Source organism: Leptonychotes weddellii, chromosome 11 (genome assembly GCF_054177405.1).
Source record: "Leptonychotes weddellii isolate Sample4059 chromosome 11, ASM5417740v2, whole genome shotgun sequence".
NCBI classification, from domain to species: Eukaryota; Metazoa; Chordata; class Mammalia; order Carnivora; family Phocidae; genus Leptonychotes; species Leptonychotes weddellii.
The window spans coordinates 45,065,458-45,087,027 of NC_138379.1; the positions used below are offsets into that span (position 1 = coordinate 45,065,458).

At 42.2% G+C, this 21,570-nt stretch overlaps 1 protein-coding gene across 1 annotated transcript; it reads right to left on the minus strand.

Annotated features, from left to right (window-relative positions):
* Nucleotides 1–8,338: 8,338 nt before the first annotated feature.
* Nucleotides 8,339–9,216, minus strand: LOC102747365 (olfactory receptor 51I2-like). The gene has a single exon (XM_031027480.2). It carries the CDS (start codon nucleotides 9,194–9,196, stop codon nucleotides 8,339–8,341), a length of 858 nt encoding a protein of 285 aa, XP_030883340.2. The 5' UTR covers nucleotides 9,197–9,216.
* Nucleotides 9,217–21,570: the final 12,354 nt, after the last annotated feature.

The window sequence follows — 21,570 nt, forward strand, 5'->3', positions numbered from 1 at the left end:
TCAGGGAGAGATCTTCTAGGAATCCAGGTGCCCTAGGAGTTTGTTGTTATTGCTGATTTTTGGGTATACTTGGTCCTGGAGGGTTTTAATCTCCTTCTGTAAATGGACCTCTGATTGGATACCTGCTGTTAGTTGTATGGTACAGCCTGGCTATAACCCATTAACTCAACACAACAGGCTGCCTTACAATGTAATTAACTATGTCGCAGGTTGTCATAGATGACTTCTTTCAGAGCTAACAAGGAAGAGGGTCTTCAATTAGACTCTTTTATTTGTCCCAATAAACTAGTTATACCTACGCTTTCAAGTAAATCTCAAAACAGACAAAAACTTACCTAAACCACGCTATAACTGGAGATTATGTTACTTGAGATCAAAGGTATCACCGAATACATTTTAAAGGAATAATAATTTTGAGTATCTTTAAACTTGAAAAAATACAATAGCTGTGACCAACTTTTCACTTTTGAAATAAATAAGAATAGTCCTGAGTCTTATAAAAAGGAACCTATATGCTTGTCATTCTGACTAAGCAATGTAAATGATGTTAACACTTGAAATTCACAAGTTCAAACAAGGGGAAAAGTTTTGTGGAAAAAATCGTATGTTGTCTTCCCTTGGGCGTGACTGGGATGATGATTAACTTTCTTCTAGGGAGCTAGTAAGCACTTTAAATGGAAAGCTAACAGACACCAGTGATGGATGGTGGGGTGAGTCTACTTCAGTGGCAATGGCAGTTTGGTTCACAGTTTGCTGGAATATGGATTTTCTTGGCCTATAGTGAGCACCCAAGCCCAGAGACTTCAGCACTTGCTAGAGTAGAGAACAGTTGATAAGAATATCAGGACATTCAGAGAGCATAATCCCTGTAGAGTAACAGCCATGAGGCGAGAGGAATCCTCTGCAAATTCATGCAAAACACACACAGCACAGCCCACACAGGCCACGTGGCCACTTGGCAGAGGTAAACACAAACATGGTGGCTTTCACTGGACAGTGCACAGGCTATGGCATAATTCAACTCTGTTGGATGATTGGGGAAAGCAGACACTAAGGCGGAAACATACTATTTTTAAAATAAATATCCTTTTCCATGTTGTTTTCCCTCAAAGGATTATGAAATAACTTTTCTAAAATAAAGCCATAAGGACTGAGTGACATGATATTGCCCTAAACATAGCAGCAATATAGCTCTGAATGCCAGATTAACCAACCATTACCAAAAAAATGAAACAGAGTAAAAACCTAGAAATAACATCTTCAACAATATTAGATGATGAAGAAATGGCAAGTACCCTAGATAAAGGTAGGTATAGCTAAAACACAGAGTAGGAAAATATGTGGTAGGGAGTGGGGTAGTGAAGGGGAATAACCAAACTTAGTCCAATAGGAAATGACAGACCCCCAAAATCACAAACACTCACCCCTAGTAGGAGAGGATGGAAAACTAGGCAGAAACCTGGGTGGTGGCTTTGAGATTGACTGGCGAAACTGGGAATGATCCTCATAAGATCCAAGTCCTCGTGCACCTGAGAGGATCGAGCAATGCTGTGGTGCTCCTAAGCATTTGAGAATCTCTGAAATGCTCAGCACACAAGCTTTTCCGGGAGGATTTGACCCCAGCCAGAAGGAAACCACAGATAAAACAGATAAAGATGTTGGAGTAAGAAAGAAGGTGCTGGTGACAGATGTAGGCTCTGGAAGAAGCAGGTGCAAGACAGTGCCACGATACTATAATTCTCAATGGAGCGCACCCCTTGGAAGGAAGGCTTGTAGAGCTCTAGAGCTGGAACAGAGGGAAGGAGCCACACATCCTCTAGAAACAGTCTTAGCTCTGAGACACACAAGTGGCCTCCAAGAGAAGTGCTCCTTGAAGCTGTTCGCACAACAGCAGAGGGAGCCCCAGAGCTACAAAGCTGGAAAAGCTACCCTGCCATCTCAACCCAGTCCAGAGAATTCCCCTCCCATTCACCTGGAAAACCATCCTTCTGTATATATGGGTCCAAAAACTGGATATGAGCTAACTCTGTACATAGTTATGAGCAAAAATGAAAGAAAAAAAATGACAAAGATTAACCCATGGCCCTTAAAGTCATGATTACGATGGGAATCTTTCTTCTTTTTCAAAAAATGTTTTTATATCCTACAGCTTCAGTATCTATAACTGAATATTAGAAACCATATGGCTGACTTCAGTATTTCTTAGGTTTCTTTTTTGTTTTTTAAACATACCTCTGAATTCAACCACAGAATTGAAAAGTCACAGAATAAGGAGCAAAGTGAGTGCCAGGTGTAACACAAAGCATTTCTGTCATCATTTTGTGCAGTGACACCTTATCCCTTTAGCAAACACACATGGAATGAGGAACTTGTGCTAAGCACTGGGCATGCGGCTAATTGAATTGGTTCCTGATAACAAAGAGCGGGTGACACTGAGAGATGTTTTCTTGTGTGTGTCTCACCAGTTGAATATGGACGTGTTAAGCTGAGCTCTGAATAAATAAGGGACAAAAAGCACAAAAAAGTGATAGAAATTCCTTTCAGTGTTCCAGAACTACTCACCCTCCAGTTCTTAGTTGGATAAGACTGCTGGGGTATACACACACACACACACACACACACACACACACAGTAAATATAACCTGTTTATATTGACTATGGATTAAAGAGAAGTTTATTGAGGAGGCAGAAAATGAAAAGCTCTTAATTTATTAGTATAGAGAAAAAATCCATTACATATATGCATATGTATATGTATGTTTAATGGCTGCCTAAAAAATATTGGCCAAGACCCTAATTAGCAGTATGTTAAAAAAAAAAAGGCTTTTCTTTCTGACATAAATTGCATTTGTTCAAACGGGTAAGATTAGTATTCAATCTGATATCTAAATGTACTGATATCTAAATAAATGATAAATTTATAAACCTGTTTATAATATTTTGTGTGGTCTGAAGGCTAACACGGTTAAGAAATTATATTGAAAATAAATCAGAATCAGTTTCAAAATAGTGTCCAATTTTCCAATTTATACCTGAATTATGCCTTATAACTTTCTTTCCTCCTGAAAACCATAAACCTGTTTTTCTATATTATTTGTAAACATGTTCTTGCACATATTTGGATTTTCTAAATGTTGAATGGTATTTCCTGTGGAATGTAATCATTAATCTCCATCCGTGCTGAATAAATGAAATGGGAACTATTTCCACTCTAGTATTTGTAACCCAGGCATAGAAAGTTTTGGATATATCTGTTTGGCAGAAATTTCTTTGTTTGAGTTTCAGATTTATTTTACTTGCTTCTACATTTTTAGAAATTTTAGCCAAAGATCTGTTTATAAAGTTGCTGACTCCCAGATTTTTGTGTTAAAATCCACGGTAGATTTGGTTTATACCATGTCATGTCAAATGTCAAATACAGAAAAAGCCACTTAGTGCTCTACCACTTCTGAGCTGTTTAACATCCACAGAAGACTTCATCTCAGTCAGAGACAATGCACTTGACTGTCAAGACTACTATTTAAAGTTGACCGAGCCATTGTTGCTTTCAGGCTGTCTTCTGTGGTAAAAATACAGATGGCCACTCAGGAAGTTTGTTTCTCCTGGCTTGTAATGTGGGATATTTGCCTTAAAAAACAGCCTGAGATTCCCAGCCTTCATTCTGCCCTGCCACAGTTTGCATGAATATGGACTAGATCCCCACCAGTCACATTCTCTGTCACACTGCAGCTGTTCAAAACATGGTGTGGCTGTGCAAGCGGGTATTTAGAAGGAATAGTTAGTAAATACATCTCGGGAGACTTTGGCATCTTCCTTCCAGCTTCCTTCAGATAGGTATCTCTCACAAACCTTAATGACTAAATTCTGTAATCACGGAACCCTCAAAACTAACACATTGGCTCCCATATTGTAGGTCACAATAAATACTGTTGAAGGAATAAATAAAGGAGTAGCTGTTGTGTTTCTTTTAAGCAAACAAACAGTAAAGCTTGTAAGGAAAATAGTGTGTTGCCAGAATTATATCCAATCCCCTAAAAAAAAACAGTACTTTTTTTTTTTGACTCAGGGTTGAATAAAGGAGAGTGTCTAAATATCTCTGCTAGGGAAAAGGAGATAGAGAAACACTTGAGAAAGAAAATTTTCTGAGCACCATGACTGACAATAAAAGATGTAAGATCAAGATTTTGTCCAATCACCAGCTCTGTTTGTTGTATTTCTATTAGTTGAGATCTGTTTATGATCTAAACTTTTAGTGAATCTTGCCACATATCTATGCTTTGGGTGAGTGATACATGACTGCAGAAATGTATAGTGTTGACTGGGGTTATACATTCTATTTGAAGATTGTTGGGGCCTTATGCAAATTTCAGTGAAATATCTAAGGTTTAGGTAGTGTCAGCTGACTCCTGAGTGACACATGTACAAAACAAACTAAATTAAATAATCATTTAACAGATAATGTATCTTCCTCTATTTTTTTACATATATTCAATAAACAAGTTTTCCATGGGTAAAAGAAGAAAAAAAAGGAATAAAAATACTTCATAATATAAATATGAACACAAACCACATACACCTACACCTAGTATGACAAATCCCATGAAACAAAATGTTGGCTCCTGATGTTGGTTTGAAATATCCTCAGGAGCTTCCCAAGTGTCATTTGAAACTGGTCTCTGTATTAAGAGGACAGGAAGAGCCCCAAAAAAGAGGCAGGCCCCTCCAGATTGGTAGGCAGCAGATTTAACAAGCAAGGGAACTTACGTACTAGGTTTGTCTTGGGTGGTTGAAAGCCAGTACATCTTTACACCTGCTGCCAGAATCTTAGAAGTTTATATAGAAGCCTTATCTGGGCTCAGTCATGTATACTTTACAGAAAGTCTCAGCAACACGGGACTATCTCAAGGTCATGTCCTTGGAACCAGTTGTGGGAAGGGCAAGACAAACTCTAGGCACATTCCAAGGACAGGGTCAGGGGTGAGGAGCCTTGATTGCTGGGGCCTAGCTCGTGGGTCGACCAGCAGTCACGTCCTCCCCATGACCTTCCCAACAGACATTCACATCCAGGCACTGCTTGATAAGTGGTCCTCCTCTTCCCCTGCATGGGGTAATGCCTCAGCAGGACTCAGTTACTTGTTTGAGGTCAGGAAGATGGTAATTCACAAAATGATGGCTGACTTCATAAGCCCTTTGTTGTGTCTATGAAACCTGAGCCCTCTTCAGGGCACACACCCCACTCAGCTGTCTGGAGGGCCTCTGGTTGCCTGTGCTCAATGCACAGCCCCCAGCATGTGGATCCCCTCCTCTCTGAAAATGAAATAACATAGTGCAGGGTCCTGAGCCCACCTTGCATCAGCACAGTGAGACGACGTTTTTAGCTGATGAAGGAGTTGTGGGTATCCTCCTGGTGAGGCAACACCCTTGCTGTGGAGAACCGTAGCTCAGAAGAAACACAGTCTGTGCCCCTGCTCTTATTTATCTTTTTGTGGACAGTGTCTGGGGAGGAGCACTTCCCATCCCACTGAATCTCAACTGTAGCACAAAGCTGACTCATCCTAGCAGAACGGTTCAGGTCTGAGGATGGCTTCCTGGAGGTGGGGCTGCACCTCGGTGGCACTGAGCAAGTGGGGCTGATGGTCAGCCATGCCCAGGGGCCCCTTCACAACTCTCTGCTGCCTTGCTCTTGTTTCTGAAGATTCTCCTGCTTCCTGGGCTCACACAGAAATTAATTCCATAGAAGGGCCCTGCAAATGGATGTGTGTTTTCTCCATTCTGCATTACATTCTAGTTGAATAGGTCTTACTGTGAGGCATGGGGGTCAGGAATCCAATCGTACCGTTAATCTTGTTCTAGTTTCTTCTGTCTGTCTCTTCATAGACCCAGCCAACACAGGCCCTGGGGGATGAGGTTGGCATCCCTGACAAGGCCATGCGAAAGCATGACCTTTATTATCCAGAGACTTTTTTCCCACAGACCTCAATATAGCCCCCATCCAAGCTTAGCTGAGCCAAGTTCAGTATTTAATTTTCTTAGGTGACCTAATTTTCCAAGGCAGAAGTAAGGGGCCTAAAATAAACGAAGTATACAATCTTCTTTGCTCCTTTTTAGTTGGCCAAAATCCAGATATTTTCCCATTTCAACAGGGAAAAATGTGGAGTTCAAAGAAAAGCTTGTTAAAAAGAGAGAGGAAATACGGTGGAGAGGAGCCAGAGGTGCTGATAGGAGGTTCTTATTCCAGTGTTCCTTGTCTTTTCTCCTTTCCACCCTTGGTTGCCAACCTGAGGCCTGTGGTCATAAGACTGTCTTCCTCTCTCTCCCCAGAGTGGGAATCGGTGAGTGTTTTCCACACTTTCATATATAGAAGGTTCCCCAAGCTTTGCCTTTGCATGATAAATTACTATTACTACTACTACTACTACTATTATTAATTGAGGTGACAATATAGAGCTTCTTGTATGAATCAAATGGTCATTACTTGAACTGACTTTGAAGACCATAGTGTGACTCATTATTTCCCATTTGCAATCATGATGAGTTATGTTACCCAATCATGCCCCTAAAATAATTAGTTTAGTGGACAAGGGCACTTACATTATAAGTCTCTTATTTCACTTATGGGCATATATGGAAATCTGGATCACAAATACATTGTTTCCATTCAGAAATAATTCTCTCCTTCTGGTACCTGACACTTTTCCTTCATATTCTCTCAAGAAAGCTTCACAGAGAGAAAACTCTAGATGACTTTATGTTTATCTACTTGAGGTCTCCGGCCCAGTATTCCTGGTGAGTATGTCAGTCTCCACAGGGCATCTCCTTTAATTTAGTCTAAATGTAAACCCAAACCTCATCTGAAAGCACTCCAATTCTGCCAAGGAATTTTTTTATTGTATCTTACCTCCCTGGTATCAAGGAAAGAGCATGCAGGAAAACCAACTAATTTAATGGAAGGTAAAAAATAATTATTTTGTAGTGTCTAAGTCATAAATTCTCTATTGCCTATCCCAGGGCTTTTTAGCTAGAAATTCTAGAAAGACATACTATTTGACATTTGTTATCACATCATTATATAGAAGAAAATTAAAATCCCAAGAAAGGAAGAGAAAGAGAAATGATACACTTAGTACAATGTCAAAATGAACAAAGGTTTATGGTTCAGATATTGAATATTGTTTTCCCTGTGGGAGGATGGATTGGTGAGCAGATGAAGGAAGCAGAGAACAATCTGGAGTTTCTTCTAGATGTCAGTCTTTTTCAGCTTTCCAGGGTCATACATCTTATAGCAGATTCTGACTGTGCATCAAATTTCACTTTGTGAAGTTGAAACACTCACAAATGAGATGACAGTGAAGGCAAGGGGAAGGATAACAGTTGGAATGTTAGTAGTGAATGTTAGTAGTGAAGCCAGCTCATCAGAGAGACAGTATTTGTAGGCATTGGGTACACATAATGAAGCCAGACAATTATTATTTTTTTATTTTAAAAAAATTTTTTACAATTTTATTATGTTATGTTAGTCACCATACAATACATCATTAGTTTTTGATGTGGTGATCCACGACCCATCGTTTTCGTGTAACACCCAGTGCTCCATGCAGTACGTGCCCTCCTTAATACCCATCACCGGGCTAACCAATCCCCCCTCCCCCTTGACAATTATTTTTTTTTTAAAGATTTATTTATTTTAGAGAGAGAGAGCGAGAGCACATGCATGGGAGTCGGGGAAGGGCAGAGGGATAAAACCTTCAAGTAGACTCCCCAACGAGTGCAGAACCAGACATGGGGCTCGATCTCATGACCCATGAGATTACGAACTAAGCCGAAAGAGATTCAGTAGCTTAACCAACTGAGCTACCCAGGAGCCCCAGGAGACAGACAAGTATTGAGTCTCATCTAGATCACCTATTATCTGTATTACTCTGAAAAACTGACTTAATTCTCTACACCTTATGAGATTGTTATGAAGGTTAAATGGATTAAATCACATCATAATTGCAAACAGTACCTGACACTTTTAATGACTCAATGAATTAGTTAATATAATATTGGTAATAGTTACTGTAATAGAAAATAATCCCTAGATTATGTCAATCTTCCTCTGTAAAATCTTGTCTAATCACCTAATGACTCCAATATTTACCTCTAAATGAATGCCATTGAGGTTTGTTGAATGTGCTAGTCATTTTTTGTTATAATTTCATAGAACTATTTTCTGATATTTTACTTTTCCTCTATATGTTTATTTTATTCTAGAGGATATAAAGATAATGATGATACAGTGATGATGATGAATAATGACACCATTGATGACAACTTATGCTCCAGTCAACATCAGATATTAAAAGCAAATATGAAAGTCACATTTTGATGGGGCAAAACATACGGATAATGGCTGGGCGATCTCCTTTGTCTTGGCACTATAAACGAGAGGGTTGAGCACAGGAGGGACAAAGAGGTAAACATTGGACATGAGGACATGTCTGTAGTGTGGGGCATGCTTCCCAAAGCAGTGCACTACTGAGATCCCAATCATAGGCACATAAAACGCAAGTAAAACCAAGGTATGTGACACACGAGTGTTGAGAGCTCTCAGGCGTTCCTTGCGGGAAGCAATGGCCATGACTGAATGCAGAATGAGCACATAGGAGAGGAAGATAAGAAACAGGTCCATGCCAAATGTGGATACAAGAACAAAGAGTCCATAGATGCTGTTGATAGTGATATCAGCGCAGGCCAGCTTTATCATGTCTGGATGCAAGCAGTAGGAGTGGGAAAGAACATTGGATCTGCAGATAGGCAGCCTCTTGAAGAGGAAGGGGAGGGGAAACAGGGTGATGAAGCTCCGAGCAGTCACAGCTATGCCTATTCCAGCACTAACTCCATTGGTGAGCAGAGTGGCGTAGTGCAAGGGATCACAGCTGGCCACATGGCGGTCAAAGCTCATGGCCAGCAGAATCCCTGACTGCATCATGGAGAAGGAATGAATGAGAAACATCTGGATCAGGCAGGCATCAAAAGCAATACTGTGGGCATTGAGGCAGAAGGTTCTGAGCACAGTGGGCAGTGTGGCCATGGACATGGCTACGTCACTGAAGGACAGCATGGACAGGAAGTAGTACATGGGCTCATGGAGGTTGGACTCCACTTGCACGGCTCGTAGGATCACAGTGTTGGCTCCAAGGGCCAGGGCATACATCACACAGAGCAGCCCTGCTAACCAGGAGTGAGAGCTCTCCAGACCAGGGATGCCAGTCAAGAGGAAGGAAGCAGGATGAGTGACACTGAACAGGCCCACGGCAGGGGGAAGCCAGGGCACCTTGAGGACTTCTGAGAGTTGCCCTTACTGGAGGACAAGAAGCCAGGGAGTAGCACACACAGGGCATGAAGTATACACAGTGGAAACCGATGCCTTCCTGAAATCACTGGTTAGGGGAAAACATGGGCAAACTTCTTTTCTTCATATTTCCTGATCATCAGGCTACAAGCTGGGCTAATAACTCTCTGTCTTATAGATGAAGGAAGACACTGATAAATGTGTCACAGATCTCAATTAGGTACAAGAAAATCTTTAATTCTTATTACGTTAAGCTATATTATCTACAATTTTAATGTGTCCTTGGAGGAGCATTGAACAGAAATAAGTCCAAGTCCTAGGAAGTTAGTAAAAGGACACTGATAGTTTGAGTCCTCAGGAACTCACATTATTAACCCCTCACCACAGAGACACAGCCTCGGGTACTGCCTTACTCAGCTCTTCTTATAGTGACACATGTTACTGACTGCATTCCCAGAACTTAGGCACAATAATTTTTCCGTTGGAGTGATTAGTTTGTATTCTCCTGTTATTCTCATGTTCTGGACGCTCTTTCACCTTCATTGCCTTATGATGGATGAAGATAGACAGGGCTGGAAGGCTTTCCATCTGGCAGAACTGTTTCAGGCCAAGGCACCCTCCTTTGGGAGAGGAACTCCAGAAGTATTTTCCATTTCCCCTTCCTCTCCCAACCCTAACAAAGCTAAGCCAGAGTATAATCTCAGAGTCCTTGATGATCCGGATGGCGGAGGAAGGGCCCCGGGAGCCCCAGGTTTCTGAAGTCCCCAGAAATGCTCCCAAGAGGACTAATGCAGCATTATCACACTGGGAACATTCCTGGCATTTCAGAAGTGGTATAGGATTCGGATTGCCCTGTGGTTGACAAGAAGTCTGTGGCCACTCCTCTTCACGATTGATTGCATCCCTTTTGGTCATAGAGCTCAGTCTGTACATGCCTGTCTCCCTCTATGTGGTTGCTTGGGATCCACCCCTGATCCACACCACTCATCCCTTTTTTCTCACCCCTGACTACAATTCCTATTCTACATACAACCCTTAGTGAATGAATTTAGGGGGAAAATAACAGAAGACAAGTGAGCAAAAGTTAAGAGAACAGAAAGAAAAGGGAGAAGAAACCAGGCTTCAATGAGCAGGATTCTCTGCAGGCAGGACAAAAGCCAATCTGCATGTAGGGATCTAAGTTTTAGTGTTTGTGGAAAACAGGCTGCCTGACAGTCCCAGGATCACAGTCTTTCTCATCCCCAGTAGCGACTCACTTTATGGATTGTCTGGATGCATGTGAAGAAAGGAAATCAGTGAGAGAGAAGCAGCATGTATTGAGCACATTATGTACCAGATACTCTGCAAGCAACTTTATATCTATTTCCTCAGTTAATCCTTGACAGAGGTGGAGGCTTCTGGCTGTGAGCCTGACTCTCAGTGCATGGCCAGTAGGTGGTAATGCCTCAATTTGAGTAAAGATATGTAAGACTCTCTAATAACTTCTTCAGTCTTTGAGGCAACATTAAGGGGCTGGAGAAGAAGTTGAACAGGAAAATAGAGTACACATTTCTGAATGGAGATTTCAAAGGTACTCTTGGACCAAAGAGATGGTCATAGGCAGATTCATGGGGCAAAGGATATGCAGAAGTCCCTGTCTCCAATGCTGGACTCAAGTTCCTATGCCCCCAGAACTCAGAACCCTTCCTTTCTCTGCAGCCACATAGGGACCAGGTGGTTTAGGGGAAGGGGCGCTGGAGGGAGTGAGGAGCCCAGGGACTAACCTGGCTCCAGCTTGCCCTGGCTCTGTGAGCTTGGAAGAGTCTAGTTCTCTTTCTGTGTGGAGCCTCTTCCCCCTTATCACTCCTTTTTTTGGATATATTCTATGATCCTTTATGGCTCTGATGTTCTTTTACATTTTAATTTCTAGTCAAAGAGAGAATGCCTATGAAAGTTTGTTGTGCAAGAAGGCCCAGATAGGCAGAGATGGAGCTGAAGGATGAACAGAGTGCTCTTTTGATGAAACAGCCTTGAAATCAAGAACAGGATTAGAAAAAGATTAGAGATTCTTGGCCAAGTCCAGCTCCTGTAAACTTTAGGACTAGCTGATATCTCTACTCTTTTATCTCCTGGGTAACTTTTACATACCTTATCTCAGAATTCATAATCAAGTGCAAAGTGTTGTAATGTGTTCACTCAGCTCTTAGTTTGATCGATTTTGTAGATTGTGAACACCTTGCTCCGGGATTTCAGAAATTTGCCTGTGTTCTGAGGTGACTTTCCTCCCTGAACTGCTACAGTGTTAGAGTCCTAGCCACATGGATGCCAAGGCCATTGAATCTGCAAGGTGAGCTATGTGCAGAAACACAGTGCATTACCCAGAGTTCCACAGTTGGTGGCAGTGCCAGTCGAGGGGTTTTGCACCTGCTCTGCTCACTCTACTATAAGCTCCTTTCTGCTAACCTCCAGGCACTCTCTTCCTCTTCTGCTCCCCCACCCGTTTCCCAGTTTCACTCTTAGAGCAGGGTCAGGAGAGTCAGCTAGCTGCCCCCTAGTGGATTTCAGAACTCACCAGAAGCCAGACAGAGGAGAGACACTGAAGGAACAACACACCCTTCTCTCTATCTGCTAGAGTGAATTCATGCCTGCCCATTTTGTATCTAATTCTTTTTTTTTTAAAGATTTTATTTATTTATTTGACAGAGAGAGAGAGCACAAGTGGGCAGAGTGGCAGGCAGATGGAGAGGGAGAAACAGGCTTTCCGCTGAGCAGGGAGCCGGATGTGGGGCTCGATCCCAAGACCCCAGGATCATGACCTGAGCCGAAGGCAGCTGCTTAATGGACTGAGCCACCCAGGTGCCCCTTGTATCTAATTCTAAGCCTCTGAAGAGAGCAGAGTGATGCTGCTTTGTGTCTGAAAATTCACCAAGAGGGTTTTAGCCTCTAGAGGTCCTTAAAGACCATTGAGAATAAAGCATGCGTTCCTGTTTCTGAAAAAGAACCCAGCAATTAATTAGCCAGTCCAATTCTCTACCCAGTGCAAGACACCATCAGTGATGGCTGGGCACGGGTGTAAGAGAAGAGTTCATTATCTCTTGGGTGATCCCAGGATTATGTAATGTGTTGACCAAGCCCAACAAATAAGATATAAGCAGAAAAATTTGCTTTACTGATCCCTTAAATGGATTGAATTGGGCTAGTTCTTTTTTCCACTCTAGATGAAAACTGAGTTTCCTAAGATTTTTGGTCACATTCAGATGATAGCACATCCTCTGGTGAGCCTAGTGGGTGTTCACAATGCACAGGCTGATGTAATGGTCAGACGTACCAGCGTTCAGACTCACACCATTTCTCTTCTCCCAGCCCTCACTTGCTAACCATGGCTTTTGAAGTCCCCTTCTGAAAGGAAAGAGAAGGGACAGTGTATGATTCACAACCTATGAGTGTTTCAGTTGGCTGTTATCATGTTACTCTCTGTGTTAAATGTTTAGACCTGACTCTCTCATATTGTGTTTCATAGGTTATCCATGAACCTTCTTTCCCTATTTTACTTTTCTTCACTTGATTTAAATGAATATTTATTTATTCTCTATGGCTGCTTATAACTTCATCCAAATATAGATCACCCTTGTAGAACCATATGCTCTGTTGGACTGGATCTAAGACAACGCCATGACAGCTGTCTCTAGCATACAGCTCATCCAGCTCAACCTTCCACCACTGCAACAAATACCCACCCCCAAACCAGCACTAGGCTCTCATTCCAACAGCATGGGAACTTTCATCTCTCCATTTAGATTTACAGGCATGAGTAAGGACCGAGTCTGCCATATCTCTCTTTCCCCAACTTTTGGGGGAAGATATGGTACCTTAGTAGAATCCTTGAGGTGCCTCTCTGTTGACCCAAGGTAAAGTGGGATATACCCCTCTATCCTTTTCTCTTGGGTTTGGGGAGTGATGTTGAAGACTTAGTTCTTTCTAATAAATCTAACCAAATCCTCTAATTCCCAACTCTTATAACTTTAATAAGGGTAGAATGTTTCAGTCACAGCACAATTAACCTTCAGGGCTGGATAAATCTTTGTTGTAATGTGATGTCCCTTGTGTGGTGCAATATTTTAGCAGCATCACTGGTTTTCACACAGCATGTGCTCCACCCCAGTTATGACATCCAAAAATGCCTTCAGACATTGCCAAATGTCCCCCAAGGGACAAAGCACCCTGGTGGAGAACCACTGAATTCTTTTTTTTTTTTTTTAAAGATTTTATTTATTTATTTGAGAGAGAGAGAGAGAGCGAGCACATGAGAGGGGGAGGGCCAGAGGGAGAAGCAGACTCCCCGCTGAGCAGGGAGCCCGATTTGGGACTCAATCCTGGGACTCCAGGATCATGACCTGAGCCGAAGGCAGTCGCTTAACCAACTGAGCCACCCAGGCGCCCGAACCACTGAATTCTGAGAAGGAGTTTAAAGTTTAGCTAACTATTTCTGTGAAAACAAATTCCAAACTTCCCCATGGTTGTTCATTAAGAGTATAGTACTCATTGTCTTCATGCATTAGCCATTTTGAGATATGAAGAGTTCATTTAAACATTCTCTTCCATTTAAGGGTACATCTCAAAGTCCTGGCAGATTGGAGTATGTTCTCTCCAAAGGCCATTTTCTGAATTGCAGTTGTGCCATTTGGGATTTGCCTGTTTTCTTTTTCAAACCCTTCCCTCTGCAAGGATTGCAGCTTGAGTGCAGACAATGCCTTCATGGCTCCCCTTTCCCACCATCTTGGTTTACTCCCCAACTTAACAACATAGTTTAGAAAGAGGTCTTACCGCACCTGTTGCAGGTTCTCAAACACTACTCTAGTTCAGGTTTTGTGCCTCCGTCATTGTGCCCTATAGTTTTCTTTGCATGAAATTCTGCTACCTAAGCTCTTCCTGCTGAATCCCACAGCTGTAAGTTCATTATAAGCTTTATCTGCTCTTTGGTTCTTTTCTTAATGTGTTCTGCTTTTCGTGATGCCCTAGGTTCTTTTCATTTCTTCATTAAAGAATTTATCAAATACTACTGAAATCTCTACAACCTTAAATAAATTATGGACTCCAAGTTATATTCATTGCCTTATCCCCAGTACCTAGCTCAGTGCTTGGGTCTTGGTTTTCCTTTAGAATGAGTAGATGAAAAAGATTCTTGCCAACTTCATAATCACAGAAACCATGTCTTACATAGGGTCTGGAACCTCTTTGTGTGGTATAGGTATTTATCAGCTGCTTTTGGGTTGGAATGAGCCTGTAGACGTATACACATTCAGGGAAATAGCCAAAAATGTTCCCATAAATTAGCAGTTATCTCATGTGGTCTAACGGTTTCATCTACATTTATTGACTCTCACTGGTTTTCAAAGTTTCTTTAAAACTCAGAAGTTGAGAAACATTTTCAGAGGTGAGAAATAATATGAGCAGTATGACCAGCCATTTTCAGAATATTACATGGAATTTGGAATCTATCACCCAAAGATTTGAACTTTATTCTGGCACAAGTGGATTTTTTCTCAAATACTTCCTTTTCCTTTATTATACCTGAAATGTTGCTGATGTTGTCAATGAGGAGATTTATTCACAATTTTCTCAGGCTATCACCACAAAACTCACTTTGGGGACTATGAAGAAGAAAGGTATGTGATTTCTTTCAATTCCCTCTAGTATATCTTGGGGGATCAGTAGTATTTGTTGAATAAAATGTGAATGAATAAATGAATTAGCCAAGCATAATTGTTATGTATCTACTCTATGCTTTGAATGATTAGAGCTTTCAGACTGTGGAATATGAATTCTGTATCCATATTAGTATCAATTGATTTATAAAAAATTACTCAAAACACTCTCTGCAAATAAAAACAAATACTCCTTATCTCATTAAATAATGAACTCTGAGGCAATGACATCATAAGATGCTAAACATCACTAATCATTAGGGAAATGCAAAACCAAGAAAATATCACTTTATACCTACCAGAATGGCTAGAATTAAAAAGTCAAGAAGCAGAAAGTGTTGGTAAGGATTTGCAGAGAAAGGAACCCTTGTGCACTGTTGGTGGGAAGTAAACTGGTGCAGCCAATGTGGAAAAAACATGAAGCTTCCTCCAAAAATTTAAAATGGAAATACCATATGATCCAATCATTCCACTATTATTTACTCCCCAAACCCCCAGACACTAATTTTTAAAGATTTAAGCACCCCTATGTTATTGCAGGATTATTTAAAATAGCCTAGATATGGAAGCTGCCCAAGTATCCATCGATGGATGAATGATAAAGAAGATATGGTATATAATGGAATGTTACTAGCCATAAGGAAGGATGTGATCTTGTCATTTGTAACAACATGGATGGACCCGGAGGGTATTATGCTAAGTGAAATAAGTCAGACAGAGAAAGGCACATCCCACATGATTTCCATGTTATGGAATACAAAAAACAAAACAAACAAAAGAAACAAGAGCAGAAACTGACCCATAAATACAGAGAACAAACTGAAAGTTAGCTGGGGGCAGGGCAGGTTAAGGATGGGCAAAATGGGTGAAAAGGAGTGGGAAATACAGGTTTCCACTTATTTAATGAGCAAGACATGGGAATAAAAGGTGCTGCATAGAAAATATAGTCAAGGGTATTTTAATAGCTTTGTAGGGTGAAATATGGCAGCTACACTTGTGGTGAGCATAGCATTACATATAGATTTGTTGAATCACTGTGTTGTACACCTGAAACTAATGTAATATTGTGTGTCAACTACACTCATAGAAAAAAATGTGAACTCTGCCATATTCCTTAAGCCCCAGGGGGAGTCTAGGACTTGATCAGGTGGTCTGGCTAGGATTCTCTCATGAGGATGCATCTGGCTCTTGCTAGGGTTGCAGTCTCTGAACGTGGCTAGGTTTGGAAGATACACTCTCAAGCTCACACGGCTGTTGGCAGGAGGCTTCAGTTCCTGGCCACACAACCTTGTCCACAGCAGTGTTCTTGACATAGCTTTCTCCAGAATGAATGATTTGAGGGTCAGCTGGTATAATGCCACACTGCTTTCTTTCTTTTTTTAAGATTTTATTTATTTATTTGACAGAGAGAGACACAGTGAGAGAGGGAACACAAGCAGGGGGAGTGGGAGAGGGAGAAGCAGGCTTCCCGCCGAGCAGGGAGCCCGATGCGAGGCTCGATCCCAGGACCCTGGGATCATGACCTGAGCCGAAGGCAGACGCTTAACGACTGAGCCACCCAGGCGCCCTCTTTCTTTTATTTTCTAGTTGTTTTGAGTTCATGTTTGCCTCACACATGGTCATTTACTCCTTATTCTATTACGTATGAGTGTCATCGAGCCCACTGTCACACAATGGGAGGGTATCGCCCAGGGGCTTGGACACTGTAGCTGACGATCTTGGGGGCAGTGGAGAAATAAAGGTTTCAGCAGGTAATGCTGATTATCAGAGTAATTTCCAGGCGCTTGAAGAAAGTATGATGACCTCAACGCTGAGAGGAAAAGAAAAAGGGGAAGTTCATTGGATTCAGTGGTTATAAATCAGGTGGTGGTCACACAGCTACTCCCCTTCCCTTTTTGTTCTCTCTCTGGCCCTCATTCTCCTTCTCCCCTTCCCGTTACTCTCCTCCCTCTTGCTTGTACTCCTCTTTCTTCCAGACCTCCCTGTGTTTCTTCTCATTGTCTCATCTTTTCCTCTCCTCCCCCACCTGTCTTCTGCTCCCTGCTCCCCTCCACCTTCTCTCCCGCTTCTCTCTCCTGACCTTCTTCCTCAGCAACAGCTGGGACAGAAGCCCTTCCTCCTGCTCCACATGAGCAAACCCCGTGCTGCAGCTCATGCGGCGCCTACCCTCCTGTTCACACTGCCAAGCACAACAACACATAATGAAACAAAACCCTGATTCTACACTGCCTGACTGGCTTGAAGCTTCCTCTGTTTATTCAAGCAACGCATGTGGAGCTTTGATTAAATGCTGGGCTGTGTAGAGCATGGTGGCAAGCCTGAGCATATCAATCATATATTCCTAGTTCCAATTTTATTTTCTTCATCCCACTTTTCAGGCTCCGAAATTATCCTTTTTAAAAAAGATTTTATTTATTTATTTGAGAGAGAGAGCGCATGAGAGGGGAGAGAGTCAGAGGGAGAAGCAGACTCCCCGCCAAGCAGGGAGCCGGATGCGGTACTCGATCCTGGGAGTCTGGGTCCATGACCTGAGCTGAAGGCTGTCCTTAACCAACTGAGCCACCCAGGCGCCCCTTTGAAATTATCTTATAGCAAAGTTGGTCTACCTTTTAAGATATTGTAGCACACCAGTAAGTAGTCCATAAGCATTTGTTGAATGAATGAATTCATGATTCCTGCTCTGTTTGATGAAAATATTTTGAATGTGTTTCTTGCTTAAGCATCTGTGAAATTTTAGTGTCTGTTCTGTTCAGTTTTTTCTCATTACATGTAGAGTATGTGCTCCGGTACTCCCACACTATGCCTTACTTTCTCCATAACTGTCCTTTCACACAGACTGCAATGGATTCACTTGTTTTATTTCTAACTAGACCATAAATCCTCCCAGAGGAGGATTCCAGTGCTCCTGATCAGCATGTGTCTCCAGGCCCTGGCATAGGGCTTGGAATGTTTTATACAGTATCAAATTCATAAGTATTAGCCACAGTCTAACTCAGGAGACAAAAAACAGGGTCCAGAGACAGTACAATTGGAATATAACCACATCAGTTCCTTAAATGGAGAAGAAATAATGTAAAAAATTGTTGGCCAAATATTAGAGAACCCACAAGACAAAAAGGGAATGTGAAGGTATAAATTCCAAAAGTCACTTCCAACCTTAGGTCTGGGCAACAAAAGGAGGAGATGGGAATGTTAATTCTTACCAGATTGGAAGAGAAGGCCCCAGAGTTGAAACTCAGATTTTGGAGAGTGGATGCTGTTTAGGTGGTGCTGGGGTCTCAAGAGTTCAGACAAGAGACCATTGTGCCTGGAACTCACTCCCCTGGGATGGGTCAGTGAGGGTGGGAGGGGTCCTCCCTTGCAGGAGTCCAGCTCCAGCGGGGGTGGGTCTCTCGTAGGAAAGGACGGCATCGGCAAATGAGACACAGATAGAGGATCAGGTTGCAAGCATCTCCGCCTGACAGCCTCAGAGGAACTTTATTTATATGTTAGGATATTTTTGTTTTTCCAAATCTTAGATCATTTTCTGGATTACAGACATAGCCTTCTTTCATTTTTCCTTTGTAATGATTAACATGACCTTTATTGATTTCCGCTTATTGACTTTCGCTAAAACTAAAAAACAATACGCAAAGAGAAAGGTGCTAGACAGAGTGTGACCGTCTTGTTATTTTGTTCTATAGAAACTAATTCTTCGTGGAATTAGTTTCATTATGATTGCTTAGATAGGCGTAACTAAGGTGAGTAGTCACTTTATCATGAAACCCCAGAAATATTCCCACAATTATAAAGATTGCCATAAACAAAATGAAAGAGAATAGCAGGAGCCAGCTGTGGAGTCTCCTGTTTTCAGGATCGTCCCCCATACTTGGACCTTGTCAAACAGCATGAGTAGCTTGGCTCGCGCCACTCCCTGGCTTGTTCTGAGGTCTTTCATAGGTCATGGTAAGACTGGTTCTGGAGATGTGGAAAGCTGCAAAATGGAACTAATAATCCTGTGGAATTAACCTCTCTGGTCCTTGGGTGCAGGGGCCACTGCCTGAGACAGGCACTGACAGAGACAGAATGCAAATCTTCTTTCCCACCCCTGCTTCCCCAAGCCTTCATTTGCAGATTTGGGGAGCTGGCTGGCAAAGAAGAAATGCTGTCTGCAGAGGCCTGGCCCCAGTATTACAAAGAGTCGTATATCAGGTTTGAGACAGACAGTAACATAATAAACAGCACAATAAAACAATGAGCTTAATCCTGGGAATTACTTACACAAGTTTCAAAAGAGCTGAGAAACTGACCAGCAGAAGGTAATAAAACCTAGAGGTTTGCAGCAGCAGGAAACCACTGACTGCAACCCCCAGCTGGGAGAGTCACTGGTGGTATTGCTGGAGCTGCAGCCAAGGTGACCTTGCCCCATGGAATTTGGAGCCATGGCAGAGATGCAGACCCCTGCCAGTTACTTAGCTTCAGGCAGGAGAGTGGAATGAGTGACGTTCCCCCTGTCTGCTGATGCTCTGGACACCTGAACCCATCTCATGCTGGAGTCTGGGATATTCATGTAATGACAGGAGGAAGAGCTACAGAAGGGTGAGTAGTGGATCTGAGGGTAAACAGGCCTATCCTTGGTACCGAAGAGAAGCATAATTCATTCGTTCACTGCAGGGTGATGGTATCCCTAGCACTATAAGATCCATGATCTCTCATGGACTTCCATCCTCACAGCCAGCACCATGGAAGGGGTCGACTCACTGTAATGTGTTGAGGATGAGAGTAGTTGAACTTCTAGTGTTCTGAGGGGTAGAAATTCTGTTTATAAGACCTTTTCTCTCAAAGCCAGATAACCACATTTCTCAGGTGACTGCTTCAAGATTGGCACACAGTCAAAGCTCCTGAAATCCTTAAAGCCTTACCAACTCAAGTAGAATTCATGACTCTTTCTTTATAGCATTGTTTATTTCTACCATGAAAGCCGTGATAACACTTTGTTATAGTTGGCTCTGCATGGATCCGTAGCCTACACTGCAGAGAGCAGTCTGGGGAAGGAGCCAGATGCGTCTAGGATGGGGCACAGGGATAGTGGGGAGTGTTTCCTTGTTAAACATAAGGAGCTGACCTTGGGACAAAACAAGCTCCAGCTGTAAATTGGATTCTTTAACCATATGAAAAGAAATAAATTATCTAAGTACATGAATGTATCCCAGAACACATATAAGTACTGAGTTTATACAAGAGATGATCAGAGTTGGTTTCAATGGGGACTTGAGATGGTTGAATTTTCACTGCAGTTTTTAATGTGGTATGTTCTTTTTTTTTTTTTTAAGATTTTATTTATTTATTTGACAGAGAGAGACACAGTGAGAGAGGGAACATAAGCGGGGGCGGGTGGGTGGGAGAGGGAGAAGCAGGATTCCCGTCGAGCAGGGAGCCAGATGCGGGGCTTGATCCCAGAACCTGGGATCATGACCTGAGCCGAAGCCAGACACTTAACGACTAAGCCACCCAGGTGCCCCAAAGTGGTGTGTTCTTTCAGAAGAATGGTCTATGTCTTACTCCATTTGTTTTTTATTTTATTATTCATATTGTTTGCCACCATCAGGCAAATACCCTTTGCCTCAGTTTCTCCCACCCCCACCACCCTCTCCTGTATCCATCCAGGGGCAGGGCCAGAGTCAAAGCTAGTGGGTGGGACTGGGGTTGGAGAGCCATGTTGAGCAGTCCCTTGGAGACACCTTGTTTTATCAGACCCTTGGCTTGGGGCACCTTCCTTCTCCACGGTGGGACACCTGGCTTCTGATTGCTTTCTCGTCCCTGTCTGGTGGTGGACAATGGGCCAGGTGGGCCAGAGCTGGGCTAGGTTGACCCTTGGCTCTGGCGGAACTTCCAAGTCCCTCCCAGTGAGTCAGGAATTGGATGGGGGTGTTGGGCCTGGTGCTGAGGTGTAGGGGATTCTCCCATGCCCCTTCTGTATGAGTTCTGACAAGGATCGGCATACTGTAGACCTCCAGTTGGAGTGGGCTGCTTCCCCAAGTAGTTAAAAAAATTCCGAACATTTTATCACGTACAATTTCAAACACACAGAAAACTTGAAATAATTTTACAGTGAACATTGGTCTACTTACCACAGATCCTTGGTATTTTATTATGCTTGCTTTATCATGTATCTACTTATGTAGCCATTCCTCTATCACCCATCAGTTCATTTATCTTATTGATGCATTTCAAAGTAAGTTGCAGCATTAATGCACTTGTCCCTAAATAGTTCAGCATTCTTATCATTAACTGAAGTTTAGTATTTTGTGTAGTTCTTAGATTTCTTTCAGACATATAATGCACAGAACTTACATTCGATAAGTTTTGATAAATGCATTGATTTTCTTGTGGAATTTGTTTATGACCTATTTCTAGGTAGTCTCTGAGGCATATTTGCACTGTTGAATGGATCAGTTTTTTAGTATTTGTCTTCTTTGCAAGAATAGGCACTGTTATTCTGTATAACATCAGCTTTGAGAATAACACCTGGAGGAGAATAATGCTCAAAAATGTGGGGCTTTAAATTTTTTT

Coding starts and splice junctions, on each gene's coding strand:
- LOC102747365 (XM_031027480.2), bottom strand. CDS start 9,196: ATGTATGCCCTGGCCCTTGGAGCCAACACTGTGATCCTACGAGCCGTG.